The following is a 23792-nucleotide window of genomic DNA, read 5'->3' as shown; positions in this document are numbered from 1 at the left end:
TCCTTCTCCTTGACCCCTTGCCCTCAACACAGCCAGCCCTGTCTGAGAGCACAGTACCCTCTCTTTATCCTTCCCCCTTCTTACCCTTCGACAACTGTTGCTTGTGAGATCTATTAACAGTGCCTGCTCCTGGGAGCCACAGGAGCCAATGATAGGAGACCGGGCAGAGTCCCATTCACCATGCTCCAACCTGTGTTGAGAAGAAAAAGAGGCATTGGTCCACGGCATGAGAGGCTGATGGCCTTCTTGTCATGTGATGCAGGGTAAGGGACTTGCAGCAAGGGCTGCTCCCACGGCCCCACCCCCATGCAAGGAGTGTAAGGGCAGACAGATTTCTTTCAGCAGCAGTAGAGATGGTAATAATTACCAGGAATTGACTGCCCACTGTGGATCAGATGCTGGATCACGTGCTTTACATACATCTAATCCTCAGGTTTGAGGTTGGTGCTATTATCTTCAAAGTAAGGCTTAAAGAGGTAAAAGTACTTTTCCACGGTGGCACAGCCAGTGAGATGTAGAGCTAGAATTCAAAGCCCAGGTGTGTCTCTAAACCTCTGCTATACCACACCTGACTCAGAGAAGCGCATTAATTTTTTTTCCATTTATTAAAAGCTAATAGGCAAAAGCATCCAAGAAAGATTTTTGTGGGGTTCTTACAATTAAACTGAACTGGCAGCCTCTACTGCTTTCTGCTTCATTTTTTGCTGATTTGCTTATTTATTTAATACTGGAACTTCTCCATTTAATGAAGCAGCTGCCTTTATCCACTCAATGGTTTCTCACAAAAATGAGAAATGTATCAAGGGGCTGTGAGTAAACACAGCACACACTTGATCAAGCATTTGCCTAGAGGGATGCACATTTTAATCGTGGTGGGGAGGGTGGAACTCTACTCCTGATGTTTCCTCCACGTGAAGGGATGTCCATTAGCCTAAAACTCCTGGACTCTCTTGGCAGGGCCCACACTTTTCTCCAGGAGAGAAGGAACACTTTAATCTGATTTGTGAGCCTGGAAAGAGAAACTGAACACGCCCAGCCTAGCTCCATCCTGCCTGTTCTCCTCATGAGAGCCAGGCTGGCTGCACAGGAACCCTTCTGTGTCTGTTCCTCCGTAAGATAAGCTTTTCAGGGGCAGCCTTGATGCGGACAGAATGGTCTGGTACCACGTAGGTCTGTCTGTCACCTTCTGTAGGCTAGGCTGAGGAAAGAGGAGATGTTTATAAGTATTGGTGAGCTGCTTTTAAATGGCAAGTCCGCTGAGTTCCACAAGCACTGCAGATTGCATGTGAGGTGCTAACATGACAACGGCAGCGCCAGGCCTGGGAGGCAGCGCTTGATTAGCTGCCTCAATTTCCATTCTGCATCAGGGCCAAAGAGGGAATTGCGGAGGGGCTGAGCTTGGATTAACGTGGCTTGTCTTGATCCTACCCTCACTACAGCACCCATCTCAGGATGAGAACTAGATCCTAATTAGCCCCAAGTCTGGCCACTGAAATGCACATGAGTATGATCAGAAAGGGTCAGAAGTGAACAGAGGCTGTGTCCCTCGGCCCTTTACCGCCTGATCTGCTCCTCGGCCATGGAGAGGGCAGCCTCAGCAGCCACTTTTTGGTCTCGTTCTTCCTCCAGCAGCTTCCTCAATTCATTCATCTCCTGTTTAGTGTTGCACAGCTGCTGCTGGGCTTCAGAAAAGCTTCAGGACAAAAGGAGAACAACAGCATCACTAGATGCAGGACATAGTTGCTGATACAAGGGATCCGAAGTCTTCATAAGGTTATAAAGCATGAAAATTTACAGAAGACTGTACAAACACCAAGACTATTTTAAAAGCATACCTGTCAAGAGATGTAGGAAAATCTCTTAAAGCTGTAGGAAATGCTTTAAGAGATTTTAGGGACCGACTGAATAGCTTTCACTTGAACACCATAACGTTAGTAAGGTGTGTGTGTGGCAGGGGGGGTTGCTGTAGGAACTATTCACACACAATTTGTTATTAGAATTGTCACTTTTTAATCCTCACATTAATTCTGTGAGGCCAGTAAGATAAGAAGGCATAGTAAATCCATACAACGGACTCCTGTTCTAACTCGATGACCGCCCAATTTCTGCAAACATAGCACACGCTCCGGGGTTGAGAACTCCTCCCCAACCTTAGCTGTGGCTCCCTCAGTTCTTCAGCATCACCCTTCCTGTGAGCTCCATTCTTTTCCTGGGGAGCTCCTGGAGCAACATCTATATTCAGTGGTCCCTAGAAGAAGAATAAGTTTAGTAATTCAGTGATGAAAGCGGTTTAGAAACTGTGCTTAGGCAAACTGAGAACTCACTTAGGCATTGGAGAGAAAGAGAAATGTGGAGAGGAATACCTCCGTTATCACTCTCTTCAAGTACAGATTTCAAGTGAGAATCTTTTGTCCTAATAGATTAATCTCCTACATGAAACTCTTGATTAGATTTTCCTTCAGATTCTCATTCTTGAATCTCTCCTCTTAAAAGTTTAAAGGCTTATCACTGAAATCTGCTTTCTTCTAGTGGAGGTTCATGTACATTCCAGAAGCTACTCTGCTCCTTCCCTTGTTCACAACTCCTCCCCAACCCCTCCTCTTCCTTCCGTGTCCTATTCACCTCCACCCTAACTCTCAGTCTCCTCCAACTTCAACAACCTCTCCTCTCCACTGCTGTCAACAGCTCTGCCTACTTTCTCAGGTCCAAATCTTCCTACAGCTTTCTCATTACTTAAAGCAAAAAGCCTTCCAAAAGCCTCAGTCATCACTGTTTCCCACTCACTTTTTGATTTCTCTCCCACCACCTCTCTCATCTTTTTCCTTCTAATCCATTCACTCTTTTTAAAAATTAATTAATTTATTTATTTATTTTTGGCTGAGTTGGGTCTTTGTTGCTGCACGCAGGCTTTCTCCAGTTGTGGCGAGCAGGGGCTACTCTTCGTTGCGGTGCACGGCCTTCTCATTGTGGTGGCTTCCCTTGTTGCGGAGCACGGGGTCTAGGCGTGCAGGCTTCAGTGGCTGGGGCTTGCAGACTCTAGAGCGCAGGCTCAGTAGTTGTGGTGCACGGGCTTAGGTGCTCCGCGGCATGTGGGATCTTCCCGGACCAGGGCTCGAACCCGTGTCCTCTGCATTGGCAGGCACATTCTTAACCACTGCGCCACCAGGGAAGCCCCTAATCCGTTCACTCTTTAGTTTTTCCTGGACCTTATTCCTCCTCTCCTCTCCTCTCACTGTCTCCATCACACCTAATGAATCCTCAGCCTGAAGACATTCACCTCTTCGATGCTGCGCTTTACGCTTTATCATCTGCACTCAATTTCCCAACACTTTTCCCGGCCTCTCACCTTCTCACTCACCACTTGCAGCTCTTGAACCTGCTTCTCCAGAACCGCGCAGTGATTGAAAAGGTCGCTGTAGTGCTGCTGGTTCTCACGGAGACTCTGACTGGTGTCACAGAGCTGAATGGAAAGAGTATTTTTCTCTTCCAGCAGTTGAGAGAACTGAAATAGGAGAGAGGATAAGCACCAGCCCATAGGACTGTTTCACTAGTTTCACCACGAGCAGTGTGTAGGCAAGCTGTCCTGAGTCTTAAGGATCTAATTTTTTTATGCAAGACCTTTCTTTCAATAATAGCAAAAATAGCACTGTGTTCCTCCAACGTGAGAAAACTCAGAATTTTTCAACTGAGAAAGGAAAACAATTCTGGAAGAGTGGTAAAAAACTTTATTTATGGTGCCTACTACATTAACTGAAAAACCAGGAGGCAGAAACCCAAAAGCAATCTCACAGGATAGGCTAACCGAGGCCTGTAAAAGGAAAAAGGCAATAGCTTTGGTCCAAGTTGAGATTACTAATAAATGACTATAATCCTCAGAGCTCAATATGGCTGGAGACAGAGCTATCACCTAAAAATTCATACAGTAATATTCCTGGGCAGATTCTTCAATGCTGTAGAGAGTTACAAACTACCGAGAAAGTAAAAATGATAACAGGTGGTAAGAGGGAGAAACAGAATAAATCCTACTATGCCTATGTATGTAAGAAACTATATTGGGAGCATCAACTCAGGGGGAAGCATTTCAGTTACTCAAGGCAGGGCTCTCCTCTACTGCATGAGTAACAGGTAGTAATTCAGTCTTCCCTTGAATGTGTCCAGCAGCCCAAGCCATTTTTTACCATGTCAAAAACAGGTATTTTTCTTTTTCATATTGAATAAAAAATTTACCCATTGTAGCTTCTACCCAATGACTTGAATTCGGTTCCCCTGGAACTATAATTCTAATTCCTCACTTGCAGGCTGTCAAATTTTAAGTTTTAGTTATGATTAACATCCAGATACATTAACAACCACAGAGATGTCTCTCTGAAGTACCTTTGTTGGATAATGTACATTATGTGAAAGGAAATTGGTGTACCTGGCTGCACATTCAATCTTTTCTCAAGTATTCTTTTTTGTAAGTATTCTGGGTTAATGTTTGTGTAAAAAAGTTGAATCAACATTTACAGGAGAAAGGATAAACAGTTTTTTAGAGATACTCTGACTGGGAAGGACATTTAATGCATATGGAAAATTAGAACAAGAAATCCATGTGGTATAACAAAAATATTTGCATAGCCAGAATGAAAAACACAACAAATAACCTTACCTCTAAAGAGCAATTTTCAGTTTACAAAGCACTTTCAAAAGTATTATCTTATTTGAGAGAGTTAGAGGAAGAACTACTATCTTCACTTACAAATGACAAAAAAGAGATGAATGGTGACTTGTCCAATGTTATGTGGCTAAAAGATGGCAGGCCAGGACTCAAGTATGGTTCTTGAATCCAAGTCTAGAGCTCTATCTGCTTTTTGATGGTGTCCCATCTGAGAATTCAGCAAGGGAACTTAAGTAGGTTGTAGGTTTTTTCAGGGCTGGGAACGGTTAGTAAAGGAAAGAATATAAATGTTTAAGAAGCAATACTAACTGGAAAACAAAGGTAGCTGGGTACCATGACAACTACTGGGTTCTGAGACAGGGAGTAATATGGTCCTCTCCTAATATAGAAGAAAGTCAACTTTCCTGGCCACAGTAAGCAGCCTAAACCACACCAAGAAAAACCAAACAAATAAACGAACCCCCCCCCCCACAAATCACTCAGTGTTGAAAAAATCCAACACATTTTTCTTGGAAGATCTAGAGGAGAAAGGGGAGACCAGTAAAACTCACTGGAAGCAAAAATTCCCATAACTGAAGAAGTCGAACTGCTTTTAAGCCACCCTCATACAAACCACCTTTTGTAATGTCTGCACTGTTCTGTCTAGGATAGACATAGATCCCTGTAGTTTAGGGGTTGGCAAACTATGAGCCAGGGCCTACTGCCTTTTTTTTTTTTTTGGCTGTGTTGGGTCTTCGTTGCTGCGCATGGGCTTTCACTAGTTGTGGCGAGTAGGAGCTACTCTTCGTTGCACTGCACAGGCTTCTCATTGTGGTGGCTTCTCTTGTTGAGGAGCACGGGCTCTAGGTGTGCGGGCTTCCATAGTTGTGGAGCGTGGGCTTAGTAGTTGTGGCGCGAGGGCTCTAGGGCATGCGGGCTTCAGTAGTCGTGGCATGCAGGCTCAGTAGTTGTGGCTCGCAGGCTCTAGAGTGCAGGCTCAGTAGTTGCGGCGCACGGGCTTAGTTGCGCTGCGGCATGTGGGATCGTCCCAGACCAGGGATCTAACCCGTGTCCCCTGCACTGGCAGGCGGATTCTTAACCACTGCACCACCAGGGAAGTCTCTGCCTTTTCTTTGTAAATGAGGTTTTATTGGAACATAACCACCCCATTTGTTTATGTGTTATCTGTGGTTGCTTCTGTGCTACAACTGCAGAGCTGAGTAGTTGTAACAGAAATGGTATGGCCTACAAACCCAAAATATTTACTGAGTCTTTAAGAAAAAGTTTGCTGACCTCTGCTCTAACTCATAAGCTACTGTATTTCATCATATCTATAATTGTAAAAACAGAATAGGAGGGAATAATAGAGACTACATGATACCAATAATCATTCCCCTCATGTTTTTAAGTTTTAAGTTTCATGTTTTAAGTTTGCATTCCATACAAATATCCAACCATGCTGGCAGAGATACATATAAAATCTGAGCATCCATGGAAAGAATTACGGCAGTGGCTTGGAGAGGAGACATTCTATGCTGACAGCCCATCTACTACCATCCCATGCTAGGACCTAAGAAGCAGTCCTCCTAGCTAGCTGGGACCCATTTAGAGTGAGGCTTTAATATCACCAAACAATTAGCTCCATGAGGGGTCACTGTGTATCCTCAATACCTAATGTATGGCCAGGCTCATAGAAGGCAGATAATAGTTATTTGTTTTTGATGAATGATGAATAAGTAAATAACCAACCCTAGGGATGGAGATGCCTCCTTACAGCTGATTTCTAAAGGAAGAACTCTTTCTCACCCAGAATGACAGTGATCTAAAGTAGTGTTTCTCATACTTTAAGTGGTATGTGAAGTATATCTCAATAAAGCTGTTAAAGAAAACATAACTTTGATAATGACCCAGAACGCAGTATATAAATATAAGTAACTGAAACTAAAGTTTCTCAAAACAAATTATATTCTTTATTATTTTTACATAATACATATTTTCAATCTCTTTTACTTGTTTTATAAAAAAAAACTATATGCACTATTTGTAATAGCTCAAAACTGGAAAACCCCAAAAGTTCTTTAACAGCAGAACAGAGAAATTGTTATATGCCTACAATGTAATAAATACTACACAGCATGAGAACAGAAAAATCACAGTCTACATAACAACATGGATGAATCTCACAAAATAAATGAAGCAAACAAAAGAGAAGATATGATCCATTTATACGTAGTTCTAAGGTGGTGGTAGTGAATAGAAGACACAAGGGACTCCTGGGGTTCTGGTATGTTCTGATTTTTGATCTGGGTGCTGCTTATACAGGTGTCTTCACTTTCTGAAAATATACCATGATGTACTTGTGATTTGTGTGCTTTTCGGTGTTTTACTTCAGTAAAACATTTACATGAAAAATGTTTCAGTTGCTGTCCACTAAAATGACCTCATCATCTACTAATAGCCCTGAATTGCAGTTTAAAGTACTGTCCGGAAAAGACAAATGCCCAGAGTGATTCACAATCTAATGTTCAGGAGGGCAAATATAACAAAGGTTGAGATGGGGTCTATTGAACAGTTTCTAGAAAGAGGAGGTGTTACAGAGCAATGAAGGGCAGAACTTTCTGGAAACAACTGACTAGGCTAGAAGAGGAACTGGGTAGGATCTGCTCTGGAGTCTCCCCACTGCCCCCCTAAAAACTAACTCCCAGACAACCTCCCCAAAAAGGGCCTGCAATTTTACCAATTCATTTTGATCAACAAACCCACTTAAAAAAATGCAAATTTCTCCGCCAAAGTTAATAGTGTTATCAGTCTCTGATACTTCAATGTCAATTAGTTGAATTTAACAACATTTAATAAGTACCTTCTACATAAACCAGGCACTGTGCTTTACCATGTACATTATCATATTTACCTCAGACTGACCTCCTCCTAACACCTCAGGCAAATTACTTAATACCTCTGGGCCTTAGTTTCCTCATCTGTGATACAACCTACTGATCTTTACCATTTTTGGATCACAGATCCCTTGGTGAATGCCTGAGTTCTTGTGATGAGAAATTTACACACACACACACACACACACACACACACACCCACACCCCATTTTGCATATATTTTTTGGACATTTATAGCCCTCCTCAAAGCTAATTTTTGGATTCCAGAGTCTCAATGATTACTTAAATCCCTTCCAGTGCTAACATACACTACCTAGCTGGTTTCCTCTGAAGAAGGCAGAACTAGAGGAGGTGCCACTAGAGAATACTTTGACTAGTCAGAGAGCAACAGGAGTATAATAATTCATAAGAGGGTGGTGGAGGGGAAGCAGATGAAGGAAGAAGAGAAGCCAGAGAATGGATGTGGGGAGAAGACAGAGATGTGAAGTCACCAAGAATAATCTTTTTTTATCTTGCCTTGACTTTTGCTCTAGGAACCATATGGCAAAGCAGCTCTTCCCTATAGAAAGAGGTCCCCTACTTCATCATGCTTCCCTAGAGTGTCTAGAGTGGCAAGGCTGGTGTTTGGGAAAAAGCAAGCTGGCTTCTTTAATTCCAGAACATTAAATACACAATGAGGAAGCTTACAAATGGAGTGAAATGAAGAGCAGATCTCTCACCTCTGTCCCTGTTATCTAATCACACATGAAAATCCTCTTTCCTGAGACTCTTCCCTGTTACACACTATTGGGAAATACAGAGAAACTTGCTGGAGGATTTGTGGGGAGTTAACTCAATATTACTAACAAGTGATACAGATGGGGAGATGATGTTGGGGAGGAAGTCTCCCTAAAGGAGTTGGCTTTTTTATTCTTACTGAATGGGTTTCTCCAAATCACTCCCAAGGACTCTCCAAGGGTGAGGAAAAGGAAATGGCCCTGTGTGCAGTGCTTTGGGGTAAGCAACCCAGGCTCTGAGAAAGGTAAAACTTCTGTCCCCTAATATAGCTAGAGCCAGGCTTAACCAGATTCTACTTACCTTCTTGATTCTAGTCATGGAAACAAGAAATTGAACTCCAGCCTAGCAGGAAACACCTACCTTGCTGTTCAGTTGCTGAATTCTTAACTCCTTTTGGTGAATTTCCTTTAAGCTGTCATTGAGCTGAGTCCTAAGACGTTCTGTCTCATAAACTAGGTTTTGTGATCCATCTAGGGAAGCTGGTGTCTCTGGGGATGCCTGCCAGGATACAAACACTGATGAAATTCTCTCTTAACATTGTTCATGCTTAAATCCTTCCTTCCAGAAACCCTGCCCACCTCATAGGAAGTCATCAGATGGTTTGCCTAATAGTGGCAGATGGGCACTTAGCTTGCGGGAAGCTGATGTTTCCCGGGTAGTGGTTACCTCTGAGTAGCAATCAGCGCTGAAATCACTCACCTGTCTTTGATACTGCACTTTGTGGGTCTCAGTCGGGGAGGAAGAAGATCTCAATTCCCTCATAAGATTCTGCATATGGCTGAGCTGCTGCTCTTTATCTGCAATAGCCATAAGGTACTGCTCCTTCATCCTCCTCTCATGAATTTCCCAGGAACTCTTCTCCATTCTAGAAAAAACATGAAATAGTCACAGGCAAAAATATACTTGTGAGACAAAGATGAATAATTGCATATTTAAAACAGTATTATGGGCTGTAGAGGTGTAGTAAAGAAAATACATAACCAGAGAGAAATTTATGTTATAAACAGAAATGTGCAGCAAGAAGATGGAGCAGAACTTAAAAAAGAACTGCAACTGGCAGGATTGGGGAAGAAAAGCAGGCATTTGGTCTGAATCCTGAACAATGAGTCAGGCAGGTTTCCATAATGGGAAAAGCATTCCAGGTTCAGGGAGCAAACAGAAAAAAAGGCACAAGAATGAATATATATAGTGAGTTTTGGAATTGTTGTAGTAGTGTGTAGAGTGGATAGGGCAGGAAATGAGGGTGGAGAGGAAAGAAGTCAGACCCTGTGGGGCATTGAACACCATGCTAAGTAAAACTTACTCTAAGCAATGGGAAACCACTGTAATTCTTCAGAAAGGCGATGCCATGATGCAGTATACTATCAGGGTTATGAGAATGCAACTGTAGAGTCTGAAGGATCTGGGTTCAAATGCTGGCTCTATCATACACTAGGCATGAGACTCTGAGTAAAAGTAACTTAATCTCTCTGAGCCTCATGTCAAATGGAAATAAATGATCTATTCCTTAGGATTATTGTGAGGATTAAATGAGATACTTTATGTCATGCACCAAACACAGAGCCTGGCATATCACAATCACTCAACAAATATAAACTGCTGATATTTATTTATCCCCTGAATTTGACCAAGAGGGAAGCTTCTATTTGACCCCAGCTAATTTTCTGTAGTTCTATCAAAAACTGCCTCTCTTCCATATTCTTTAGCTCTACTTCTTTCTACACTATGATTGAAGAAAACCATTAGGATTGTAATCAAATTTCTGCAGCATCTCTTTACTTTGAATAGTACCCATGTCTCTAATTTTTCCTAATAATATAAGGTTTTATTTGAATTGCATCTGACTTTTTTGTTTCTCTCTAGAAGTAAGGTAAAATGGTCCTTTCTTTTCTAAAGGACATACACCAATTATGAAATAATCCTGCTATGTCAAGAGGTGACTTGGATTACAGTCAGATTTTTTTTTAAAAGGCTGAGCTAAAACTTAGAAACTAAAATAAATTTTTATTACAAGGCCACTATATGGAAAAGGCACAGAAATTTTCTAAAACACTTTCTCCGATATTTGTCTGTGAAAAATGAGAGAATAAGAAAGAAGGAGTGTAAGACTGAGAATGCACAAGAAAGATCACAATTCTTCCATAAAGCTTTAAGCCGCCATTTTGTTTAGAAAGATGGACAAGTAGTTATGGTGTGGAGAGACCCTCAGTGGAGAAGAGGCACTAAGGAACAAACCTGATTACTTAAGAGAACACAGCCATAAATGGGCTATACCTCACTTACCCCTTAAGTAAGAGAGCACAGGAACCAGAGCAGAATAAGCAAATCAGTAGCTACAAGTGGAAGAGAAATGTTGTTGTATAAGTCCAGGCTCTTCTCATAAGCCAAACCCAGTGCCATAGAAGCCTGAATGAGATGTTCCAGCTTTTTCATGTTTGAAAACCTCATTTCTCCCAAGTATTTCAAGAGCAAAAAACAGGGAGTCTTAAAAATATTCGGCTAAAGAAACTGGTCCTAGAGTCAGTGAATCAAATCTGTGTCCTCATTTTCTTCTTCTAAAAGTGAAGTAAAATGTCTTCCTTTCCTTCTCATAATTTACTCACATCCACTTGATATACAATTTTTCTTTTCTTCAAAACTGCTCAAATGTGGAAGGTAAAGAGAGAAAGGCTAAGAGAAAGGTGGAAAGGGAGAAAATGAGGGAAGAAAAAAATCAATAGACCAGAAATCATTTTTTTTTCTCCCTCTTTTTCTCTTCCCTTAAGGGTCAACTTTATAAGGAAAGTATCCTTTCAGAATGCCCTGTGAGGAAGTTTAAAGAGGAACAAGTGGCTGCAGAAAATAACCCTTTAGAGCCTTGCAGCCCTTCTTCCGTTTACACTAGAAACTGGACACAATATTTTTTTTAGTTCCAATATTTTTTTAGTTCTGGAGATAATATGGGAGACGTCAAGGTGATGTTCCCATGTGCTCCCAATCACCTTTGGGGGGCCCTAAATTCAGTGGTCAACATTAATGTGCATCTGAGGGAAGATGATCTCTTGATGGTGAATTGAAATTCTAACAGAATAAGCTAAGGCAGCTATTCCCTGGTGGAAAAAAGGATGAGGTCGAAATGGAGCATCTTTCTTCTAGGATTCAATTCCAGAAAGAAGAAACAGAAGCAATTTGTATTCCCAGAGAGCAAAAATTCAGTTTTTTTACCTTCTCTGCAATCATCCTTTGATTTAAAAAATGTGTTCTTGTATTATCTGGGGAAGTTGCCAACTCCATGGAATAAGTTTAATATATTTTCACTTATAAGAAAGTCTGTGAAGATGTTGAATATGAAAATCTTTTGGATGTAATTTCACTCCATAAAATTTAAATGACCAAATTCTAAAAAGCATTTTGCTCTATAAACCTTGCTTAAGGTTTATTTTGAAATATCACGTTAGGAAAGTGCATGGCATCTAGGATCTGTGAAGGAACAAATCTCTTCTATCTACACATTAAGAGCTCTCTTAGGGATGTTACAATACTTATTTTACTATATTGATATCTGTCATCATGGTAGATAATGTAACCTGGATGGGACTCTAGATTCCACCTCATATTCTCTGTATTCACTTGCCTATGTTTGTCCTGTAGCAGCAGGTGAGACAAAGCAGGTGCTGCTTGATCAGCAGCACTCTCCAACACGGAGATTCCCCTTTTAGTATCAAACTCTGAAAGTTTTGGGTTTGATTTTACTAAGGTGGCATGTACCACCATCTTACACTAAACAGTAATAAAGTCCCAACAATGAGGCTGCAACAACAGGACCTGTTTTTATATACTGTTAAGCACTTATTCGTTACCTTTACTTTTCAGATCAAATCTGAAACAATGAATTAAAAAACCATCCAAAATTTGAGTTCCTATCATAATTTTTTTCCCTCTAATAGAACATATAGCACTGTTAGTCATCTTTAAAGGAAAAGGGCTTGGATTTCTTGATCCAGACAAGATGGAGTAGATGCATTTTTCCTTATTCCGCCCACTAAGTATAGATAAAAAACCTTGGAAATTATATATAAAACCAAACATAAGACGACTGGAAAAGATGGAGAAGAAGGTAGAGAAGCTCAGGACTCTAGGACTTAAGGAATGACACGGTGGTGACTACACTGGTTTTTCTTTTTGAATTCTACATATCCCAAACTGGGTGAGGGAGGATCCAGCAACTTAGAACACGAATGAGTGCCAAGAAAAGTTTGCTGTCTTTTGCCAAAGGCCCAGGAAGGGGAGGACTAGCAAGACAGAAACATTAATGACAATAACCACCCAACTGCAGCAGAACACCATGGAAAGACTACAGTATCTCCCTACCGCCATTAACAAACTCCTAGTGGACAGATTAGTGTCATTCTTGCCTGGAGGTAACTAGGTGCACCTCACCCTCCCTGCTGGGTGGTGTCAGAAGAGGCCAAGTGGGGACTTCCCTGGTGGGCCAGTGGTTAAGACTCTGCGCTCCCAATGCAGGGGGCCCGGGTTCGATCCCTGGTCAGGGAACTAGATCCCACATGCTGCAACTAAGAGCTCGCATGCTACAACTAAAAGATCCCGCATGCTGCAACTAAGGATCCTGCATGCCACAACTAAAGATTCCACGCACGGCAATAAAGATCCCTCGTGCTGCAACTAAGAGCTGGTGCAGCCAAATAAATAAATAAATAAATATTTAAAAAAAAAAAGAAGAAGAAGAAGTGGCCAAGTGTGTACACTGGACTGTCCACCACTCTGGTAAAGAGTTGCCTCTCTCTGACCACCCTCACTCTCACCCTCGCTATGGTGTCAGTGGAGACAACATGTGGAACCTGGACATCCACCTCCACCCATAACAGACTAAAATGTTTCCCCCTGTTCCTGCAGAGGTAGTAACAGAAGAGGCCAGAAGGGAAGTTTGGACTGTGGGCACTAACCAGTGGTAACAGGTGCCCCTCCTCAATCACCCTCCTGCAGTGTCAGTGGAGATTGAGTGGGGAGCCTGGACTTTCACCACTGCCCAGTGACAATGAAGTGCTGCCCTCCACACCCCTGAGTGGTATCAATGGAAGCCATGTGTGGAGCTTAGACTTCTACTCTCACCTAACAGTAATGAGGCACTGCTCCCTGCTAATTGCTAACTAAGTGGGGAGCCTGGACTTCCTCTGGCAGTATCAGGGCACTGCCTCCCACTAGGGGTATCAGTGAAGGCTGAGTAGGGAGCCCACTGGACTTCACCCTCCTCCAGCAGTAAAGTGGCAGTGTTCCCCTTCCCCTGCTGGCATTGTGTCAGTGGAAGCCTACCAAAGATTTAAGTAAGACTGAGTGTTAAAACTTACAGGACTCCAAAACGTCCAGGTTACAACTGAAAATCACTCATCATACTAAAAACCAGGGAAATCACAACTTGATTGAGAAAAGAAAATCAATAGATTACAACACCCGAGATGACACAGATGTTGGCCTATATATACGGAATTATAGAAGTATTTTAAAGTGGCCATCATAGAAATGCTTCAACAAGCAATTACTAACACACTGGAAATAAATGAAAACAGAGAAAGCCTCAGCAAGATATAAAGAAGACCTGAATGGAAATTATAGAATGGAAAAATACAATAGCCAAAATAAAAAGCTAACTCAATGGACTCAATAGCAGATTGGAAGTGATGAAGGAAAAAGAAAAAAAATCAGTGAACTTGAAGACAGAACAATAAAAATTACTGAATCTGAATAAAGAGAAAATAATCAATAAATTGATTTCATCAAAATTAAAAAGACCTTCTCAATGGAAGGATGAAAAAAATAAAGTGCAGACTGGAAGAAAATATTTGCAAGCCACGTATATGACCAAAAAACCTGTATCTGGGGACTTCTCTGGTGGTCCAGCGATAACGAATCCGCCTTCCAATGCAGGAGTGCGGGTTCGATCCCTGGTCAGGGAACTAAGATCCCACATGCCACGGGGCAACTAAGCCTGTGCACCACAACTACTGAGCTCGCACGCCTCAACTAGAGAGCCTGCGTGCCGCAAACTACAGAGCCCACACGCCCCGGAGCCTGCACGCCACAACTAGAGAGAGAAAAAAAACAAACGAAAAAAAAAAAACCTGTACCTGGAATACATAAAGAACTCTCAAAACTCAACAGTAAAAATTAACAACCCACTTAGAAAATAGACAAAACACATGATCAAATATTTCATCAAAAAGGACCTATAGATAAGCATGTAAAAAAATGTTCAACATTAGTATCCATTATGCAAATTAAAACCACAGTGGAACAGCATTACATATCTGTAAAAAACTAAAATTTAGTTACAATATCAAATGCTGATAAGGATGTAGCATTTGATATTGAAACTGGATCACTCATATATTGCTGGTAGGAGTATAAAATGATACAGTCATTCTGGTTTTGCATTCATAGTTTTGCAGTTTCTTAAAAAACGAAACGCCACTTATTATATGACCTAGCATTTGCACTCCTGGGCAATTATCTCAGAGAAATTAAAACTTATTGTCCACATAAAAGCCAATACACAAATGTTTATAGCAGCTTTATTTATAATAGCTAAAAATTAGAAACAACACATGTCCTTCAATGAGTGAATGGTTAAAGCAGTACATTCATACCATGAAATACTACTCATCAATAAAAAGAATGAAGTATTGATACACGCAATGATGTTAATGGATGTCAAGGGCATTATGCATGAGTAAAGCTAATTTCAAAAGGTTGCATACTTTAAAAAATTCTCAGAATGAGACAAAATTATAGAGATGGAGAACAGATTAGTGGTTGCCAGAAGTTAGGGATATGGGGATGGGAGGGAGGGGAAAAGTGTGACTATAAACTAGTAGCACAAAGGACATATTTGTGATGATGGGGTAGCTGTATATCTTGTTGTAGTGGTGGTTACATGAGTCCACACATATGATAAAGTTGCACAGAACTATACACATACTTGAGTGAATGTCAAATTGGTGTGAAATCTGCATAAGATCTCTGAATCGTACCAATATCAATTTCCTGGTTTTGAAATTGTACTATAGTGATGGGAAACTGGATGAAGGGTACATGAAAGTTCTTTGTACTATTTTTGCAATTTCCCATAAATCTATAATTATTTCATTTAAAGAAACACAAAAAACTAAAAGAAAAGGGTTAAAAAGCAGGGATTACCATACCTGAGCTGATGCAGCTCATGCTGCCAGGAGAGGTTTTCCTGCCTGAGCTCTTCTTGCATAATCTGAAATGTTTTTGTCTTATCTTGATACTCCTGAAGTTGAGCCTTCAGTGGACGTAACTCAGTGATTTCTTGGTTAATCTGTAAGTATTGCTGCTGCAGATTCTTCAATTCCTTCAGCTTTAACCAAAAGCAAAGTAAAAGGGTGATTCATCACATTTCATTCATTCAGCTGTAAGTCAGCAGCACCTCCCTGCTAAGTCAGTCAACATCACAACTGACTACCAGCATCTAACAGTCCACTGACATAATGGCAGCATGAATCCCTAAAATGGTGAAATACATGCAGCCAGGCTGGTGGGAATCTCCTGATGGAGCGGCCATCAAGGCTGTAGGGCCTGACCACTACTGCAACTTCAACCCCAGCCCACTGGCCCTGAAGTCCTAAGTTGACGCTAGATCTACAACTCTGAGACAGGATAGACTTAAAGGACTTTACAGCTTCTTGGTGGGTGGTAACTCCCTAGAACAAGAAGTGTAAAGATAGATTGGCTTCCTATTTAGCCATGTGCCCTGGCTAGGCTTCTAAACTTTCTTACATGAATATCAATCTTAGTTCTAGCTTAGCTGATGTTGATTATAAAGAAGGCATTGATGCCCAGGCCCAGTGTTAAGAGCAGTTAGAATTTGGAGTCAGCTATCCTGCCCACATAGTGTGTGATTCTATGCATGTTCCACACACCTTCTAAGCCTTAATTTCCTTCACCTATAAAATGAATGTAATTATAGTACTCCTCATAAAGATTATGAGAATTCAATGAGAAAATTAATGCACTCCACACATAAAAGTTAGTGGTGGTGATGATGATGATGAACTTGCCTTTAATTAGTAAAACTGCCTATCTACATTCCAGATATATCTTCTAACTCTTTATCCCCAATATTCTTTAAAAGCTTGGTAGTAAGAAATAATGTCAGGACATCTAGGCAAAGAGAGAGGCCTTGAACACACATCTCTTTCACCCTCTCTGGAAACATCACTAAAGCTACAATAAAGGCATCATTTTATAAGCATAAAACACAAGAACAAGAACAAGAGAGGAGTCAGCAGCAACAAAATTAATTTTAGAAGCTGAAAAGCAGATGCATAAATGGTAACTGACTTAACAGATCTGGGAAAGGCAAGTCTTAAGCTGGCAGTAGGAAAAGCCAAGAACCAACAGAATTTACTCTGCAGACTCTTCAAAAGGCTCAGGAATTAACAGCACCAAGTACCTCTGGAAAAGATGGTGATGGGGGTAGGGAGGAGGAGGTGATAGCTGAAATAAGGAGGATTCGATGAAAACTGCTTGAGAACAACTACATCCCTAAATACCCTCCCAGTTCCACACTTTTTGTTACTCTGACAGACAACTAGAATTTTATTCTCTAGAAAAAGTTAAAAGAGTGTCTCTGGACTATGGAATACTAGGTACAGTAGAAGGTAAGGGTACTGCTCCAAAACAAGGGTGATCAAGTGAATGTATGCTTTCTGAATGCTTGAAGCCTTTCCCCTACTTAGCTTGAAGAGTGCTGGCACACAGGCCTTTACCGTCCATAAGGGAAATTGAGAAGTCTTCTCTAGAAAATCTGACCAACCCCAGAGGAACTAAAAATATCAACATGGGGACTACCCTCAAAAAGCTCAGCAAGATCACCATGCACTGAAACTCACAGCTGGTAAGTCCCACCCACAAGCATTTTAGACTCTGCCCACAAACATGAAGAATAAACCAAGGATTAACCCTCACCTGAAGAACAGCTAACATTAGGCAGGGATAAAAAGAAACTAGAAGAAAAGTAATTCAGAAGACATCAGCAGAAGAAAGAATGTCATGTACTCAAAGACTTAAGAAAATATTGGAAATTAGAAACATTATAGTAGAAATTTTAAAATTATAAAGAAAAACTCATTATGAAAAAATTTCAAAGAACAAAACTACCCCTAATCTTCTTGGAGAGATAAATTAAGAATATATATCCATGAGACAAAAAAAAAAAAAAAAAAAATCTTTAGAAATCAGGAACATGATAGCAAAAATGAAAACTTCAATATAGGATTCATATGATGAAGGTGAGAAAATCTTCCCCAAGTAAAGCAAAAACAATAAAAAAGGTAAGAAAATTATAGAGCCAATCCAGAAGGCCCTACACCTAAACAACAGGATTTCCAGGGAAAAATAGGCAATAGAGAAAAAGGATGGGGGAAAATGGTAAAATAGAATTCAAAAGAATTGCCCAAAATTGATGAGCATGACTTCTTAGATTCAAAGGACTAGACAGAATGATAAAAATAGACCCACACCAAAATACATTATCATGAAACATCAGAACACACAAGACTAAAAGATTCTATTTACAGTTGACCCTTGAACAAGGAAGGAGTGGGGGTACCCACCCACCGTGAAGTCAAAAATCCATGTATACTATTGTCGGCCCTTCATGTATGCGGTTCTTCTACTGAATATATCTGCTGTTCTGCATCCACAGAGCCAACCACCCACTGATCCTGTAGTACTGTAGTATTTACTACTGAAAAAAATCTACGTATAAGTGAACCCATGCATTTTAAAGCCATGTTGTTCAAGATCCAGCTGTATTTCCAGAGAGAGAGAAAGAGATAAGATGAGGGAGAGAGGGAGAGAGACAGAGACAGAACTATCTCATATACAAAGGATCAAGGATCAGAATATCTTCAGACTCCTGAACCACAACGTAAGCTAAAAGGGAACAGACCAATGTCTTCACAATTTTGAAGGGAAATTATTTCCAGCCTAGAATTCTATACTCAGCCAAACTATCAATCAGGTGTAAGAGATGACAAGACATTTTCAATAAATTTACCTCCCCTGTATCTTTTCTTAGAGAGCTACTGAATTATTTATTCCAACAAAATGATGGCACAAAACCAAGATGAAGAAAACACGGAATACAAGAAACAGGAACTCTAACACAGGAGAGAAATGGAGGGGGATATTCTAAGATGAAAACTGTGTCCTAGGAGTACAGGGCAACTGATTCATTTAAGAGCAAAAAAGAGATTCCAAGAGAATTTCTTCCTTAAGACTAAATAGATAGGAATAAACATCTTGAAAAATGTGGATTAAATGGCAGTAAATCTGGCGTTAATTACATTGATAAGTACAAAGAAAACTAAGTAAGCAACAACAACAAAAACACAGTTATTCACTCCAGGAAAAACAAAGGTGTTGAGGAAAATAACAGTAAAATAACACATGTCTCAGGTCTAACAGCATTTGTAGTCATAAAAATGTAAACATTGAATATTGATTTAATCAAAATTAAAATTAAATTACATCAGGACAATGGAGAAGGGGTTGTATATTGAAAATGTACGTCTATACTGTGAAAACAGAGAGAGTAAAGAGAACTAAACCCTGTTAGCATATAAGAAAGTCAACAGCTAATGCAAAGAATGAAAAGCCAAGATGCACTATAAACATGATATTTAGCTACTCAGGAAACACCAAAATAACAAATTAAAAGGGTTGAAAGCAGACTGCCTCAGAAGAAGGAGAAACAGGGTTGGGAATGCTACTGTTCGTTTTTCTTATCAAACATTGTAGAATTTAGTGACTCATCAAATATGTGTGTATAGCTTTATCTTTTAACCCAAAACTAAAATAAAAACATATTTTTGTTTTGTTTTAAAGCAAACATATATTCTTTATGCAATCCACTCACTCCTCTAGTCCAGATACTCTAAATGTTACCTTTGGAATAGAGCAGATCATCAGAAAGCTGTGTGTCTGGAACTGCATTTTAGCCACTTGCAGAGGTAACTTTAGTGAATTACTCAAAATTCTTTTGCTATGCACTTACATCAAGGGACAGCTAAATAAAAACCCTATAAAACAATTATTATATTTACTGTAGAGAAATAAAGAATGTTTCATAACTTCATAGTGTCCTCCCTATGGAAACACAGAAGAAATTTCTTGCAGGCCTCAATACTTAAAGAATAACTATTCTTATCTGTTCCAAGTAGTTTTACTTTCTTCCTTTTCCCTAAAATATGGACACTGCAATTCATACACAAGGTTTTAAAATTCTGTACTTCTGATGGCTGCCAGACCTCAGAGCAAAATTAGTGGTCCATCTTTCTAACAGGATATTGTGATATCCCTTTGGGATAAGCTTACTCCTAAACTAAACTTACTCCTGGTTTAATCTTTTTCTCTCAGATCCTAATTTTCTCTTCCTTCCCAGTTCCTCACCTTATATTATCTTGAAAAACTGTTCATATCTTTATATGCTACCTCAAATCATTTTCAGACTGAAGTAAGTATAGACAAACAAAAAGGCACCCCTAGAGATTTGCTTTACAGCCTTTAGGTAGGAGTGCTTCATTTGATTATGCAAAAATCCTAAGGAAGTTTGAACACATATGAAAACTCCAGAATGTTTTCAGAGTTGTTTGTTATGCCCTAGTAGAATCCTAGAATCCCCTGGGTTAACTCCTTGCCACTTAGACCCTCAGACTTTATTTGCGAAACTTCCCTTTGACTAATTACGTAAAGAAGAAAACCAAAGTCACCTAAGCTCCTTTCAGACCTAGCTCATCTCTTGGGTGGTCCTGAGGGAAAGGAAGCATAGTGTAGGCAGAGGTGACAAACTGCTGGCCTAGGCTGAATGTTTAAACTGATAGTGATTGAAATAAGTTATCGTACATGCAGCCAGTGGCTGAGAGACTAGAAACTTCAATGCTCATGAGACAGACTGAGAACAAGATATGTGGAAGAGTTGATGGACAATTAACAATACATTCAGCAAGTATGCAGAAGGGCCTCAGCGGCTGTAGCAGAGCCTGTATGCAGTAACATTGAGTCAGACTGTCAGGCCTTCATGTGATTTTTAACCCTGCCTAGGCTTTATGATTTGTTCACGGCAGATATAAAAGCCTCAGTCTCAAAAGTTCCTATAATTTCCCTACACGACAATTTCACAAAATAGAGAAAAGTGTTTTCAGTGACAACCACACATATAGAGAATACGCATCAATTTTTGATTATCTAACCATATGATTAACTACCCTTCTGCTAAAAACCATGGGAAATATGAACAAGTATAAGACATGACACATTTACCAAGAGTTTACAATTTAATTGGGGAAATAAAAAATAAAGGTATAGAAATTAAACACACACACACACACCCATATTATATCAAGGCAATATGGGACAAAGAAAAAGAGAAGCACTAGGGGAGTACAGACAGAAGGTAATAGACAATCAAGTGATCTGGAAATGTAGCCGGAGAATTTGAGCTCTGGGGCAACCTTTAAAGAGTAGGAAATATGTGTCCAAAAAAGGAAAATGGAGAGGACATTTTGGTTCAGAGGATGGTAACATGGGTAAGTAGATCAGTTTGTGGGTGAGTAAATCAGTTTGGCTGAAATGAAGAGGATGAGTAGAGAAGCAGTAAAAGAGGATGCTGGAAAGAGAGGCAAAAACAAACTATAGGGTATTAAATCCAGACTAAGAGGTTTGAATCATCCTAGAGTGCCCAGATAATATGAATAAAATTTTTTTAATCATTTTCTATAAAAATGAAAATCAATTTAAAGAAAGTTTCAAAAACTCTCAAAAGAAGATTGGAAAGAGAAACCTAGATACTCACTAGTCGGTCTCGGTCATTCTGAAGTGATGACATAGCTTTTTTTAAACTCTGTACTTCATCTGGGCTGGTTGCAGGTGGGGCTGCAGACCTCTGCTTCCCTTCCTCTAACTTGCGGAATTTCTCCAGTTCACTCAACAGGCGATCTCTCTCATTCTGTAGACTGGCCATAGCCTTGGAAAAGGACTGCACTTGGTTGTAAGAGTCTTCTAGTTGTGAGGACAAGTGAAGCAGTTGGTCATCTTTGGATAGAAGCTGTTGGTTAAGTTTCTCAAGGTGGGGCAAGCTGTTATCCTCAGTGGAGTTAACTGGAAATGCAGCTTTAGAAACAAGAACATCTCTCTCCTTGCTTAAGAGGCCCTGCTCTTCTCTCAGCTGTGCCAACTCCTTCAGACTGGCCTCATATTTCTTTTTCAGTTCCTCAACTTCCTCATTGGCATGATCTCTACTGTCTTGTAGGGAACTCATTGACCTTCCAAAAGACTGGATTTGTGTTGTGAGATCTTTATTTTCTTTGGTGACCATGAGTAACTTCTGTTCCATCTCTACCAGATCTCTTGCTAGCTCCGCCACCCTCTCTTCCGCTGTTTCAGTTTCATTTCGCATTATCCCTGCATCATGATGAAGATGCTTTAATTCCTTCTTCAGTTTAACTTCAATTTCACCTACCTTTATGGCAGCTTCCTTCTGAACACGAACCAATTCCTCCTCCAGTTCTGTAATTCTCTTCTGAGACAAAGAAAGGGTAGTATTTAACTTCTGTACCTCTTCTTCTTTTGCCTTTAATTGGGCCTGGAATATTCCTAAAGTACCTTCTTCTTGCAAGGCTGTCAATTGTTTCTTTAGTTGGGATAGAGATACTTTTAAGTTCTCAATCTCTTTAGATAAACCTCGTTTCTCCTCCTGGAGGGCAAGAGAGGACCTCTGCAGCTCCTCCTTTGCTTCCTCAGACTCCTTGAGCTTTTCTTCTAATTTAGCATACTCAGTTTTCACCTCCTTAGTCTGCTGAAGTTGAGCTTCAAGGAGCTGCTTTTGCTGACAGTCCTTCCTTGATATCACTTGGTTCAGGTCTTCTCTATATTGGATCAGTTCTGCATTGAGCTTGGCATTCTCAGAATTGAGATCATCCATATGACTTCTCAAGCATCGAATTTCTTCCTTTAGCTTATTATTCTCAGTAGCAGCATCCTGGATGAGTTGGTCTTTTTCCAAGATCACAGAGAGATGTCGCTCTTCCAGCTGTTGGTAGTCACCTACTATACGGTCTCGGTCATCCTGGAGAGAAGACATGGATTTAACAAAGGAATTCAACTGAGCCTTCTGTTGCATGTTCTCCTTTTTCATGTTTTTCAGTGTTTCCATAAGCTGATTGGTTTTGTCAACAGCTTTTTTGTTCTCTTCTTCTAAAACAGTATTCTCCTCTTCCTCCTGGGACAGCAGATTTTCCAATTCTTTAATTTCTTTATCATGCTGCTGATGCAGTTCAGCAACAGCTACTTGGACTGCCTGTTCCTTGGCAGAAAGCAGGCTTATAATCATCTGCTCTTTCATGTTTATTTCTTCATGCAGCCTACTGGTCAGTTGTCTGGAGGCCTGAAGATCTGTCTCTACCTGTTCATAACTGAACTTACAATTTTGGATATCAGCCTCTTGCTGCTTTATGATCTCTTCCAAATTTTCTTTATTTTCCTTATATTTTTCTAAAGAGTTATTTAAATCAGTTGACTGGTCTCTGAGAATCTTCAGTTCTGATTCCAACTTAGCTAATTCATCCTGAGAACTACGGTATAGATGTCGAGTCTCTTCTAGCTGGGAAAAAAGTTCTTTGTTTTCTCCCTGTAGAGTATCACAGACCTTCTGCTGAAGCTGGACCTCTGTCTGAGCTTTGGACTCCCAACTCTGCTTGTCATGTTCAAGCCTAGAAAAAGAGAGAAGGTCATTAATTACAGATTTCAAGGGAAAAGTACTTGATGCCTAGGGAACACATACTACAACATGTACTCAGATCTACAAGTGAATAAATATTCGTAATTGAAGGTGTTCATCTTTTTAATAAAGAGGTATTAGCTCTACTGAATGTTCTGTATTAAAGGTATATTGCACCTAAGAATTCATATAAAAATAAACTCCAAAGTATGTTGCTAATTTAGTGACATGACCTTGGACACTCTAAAGAGTGCCCCCAATTTTGTTCTTTGCTCTAGACAAGCTGTTGTCTGGCCCCTTAACGGAATAATCTTGGTATGAGAGGCAATGAGGAGACCTGTCTCAGAGCAGAAGGATCCTACTAAAGATGAGAGTACAAAGTGTGGGGGACACTGTTATTTCCTGAGCTTGAAAAGTGATATAAAATTGGAGTTTGAAGAAAGTAACTCTAGCAGGCATATGCAGTATGAATTGATGTGGAATATGAGGAAGAGAAAAGAGGAGATCGTTTCAGAGGTTAAGGCAGTAATTTGAGAGTACAATAATATGTACTATGGTAAAAATTCAGACAATGATAACGGAAATGAGAAGAAATCTAAGAGATCTCTCAGTAGAAAGATGGGTAGAGAAGCAGACGTGAATTTTTCATGTTAATACAAGTTGTAGCAGAAAGTCATTTGCATGTCAT

The 23792-nt window shown here is 40.2% G+C and overlaps 1 protein-coding gene across 10 annotated transcripts in view; it reads right to left on the bottom strand.

Moving 5' to 3' along the window:
• GOLGB1 (golgin B1) overlaps positions 1-23792 on the bottom strand; it is a 90431-nt gene that overhangs the window by 1591 nt on the left and 65048 nt on the right. For 5 of the 10 annotated variants that reach the window (XM_068546636.1, XM_068546638.1, XM_068546639.1 and 2 more), the window contains 8 exons: positions 21182-23096; positions 15504-15682; positions 9007-9172; positions 8668-8805; positions 3347-3502; positions 2151-2248; positions 1559-1693; positions 85-190 (listed from right to left, as the gene is read on the bottom strand). In XM_068546636.1, coding sequence (XP_068402737.1) covers positions 85-190; positions 1559-1693; positions 2151-2248; positions 3347-3502; positions 8668-8805; positions 9007-9172; positions 15504-15682; positions 21182-23096 — 2893 coding nt within the window. Of the gene's footprint in view, positions 1-84; positions 191-1558; positions 1694-2150; positions 2249-3346; positions 3503-6704; positions 6972-8667; positions 8806-9006; positions 9173-15503; positions 15683-21181; positions 23097-23792 lie in introns of those variants that run through there. The other 5 variants (XM_068546637.1, XM_068546640.1, XM_068546642.1 and 2 more) reach the window with 3 other exon arrangements.

Source organism: Eschrichtius robustus, chromosome 6 (genome assembly GCF_028021215.1).
Source record: "Eschrichtius robustus isolate mEscRob2 chromosome 6, mEscRob2.pri, whole genome shotgun sequence".
Lineage (NCBI taxonomy): Eukaryota > Metazoa > Chordata > Mammalia > Artiodactyla > Eschrichtiidae > Eschrichtius > Eschrichtius robustus.
The sequence above is the reverse complement of the archived record's forward strand: the minus strand, read 5'-3'. Positions and strand labels throughout refer to the sequence as shown.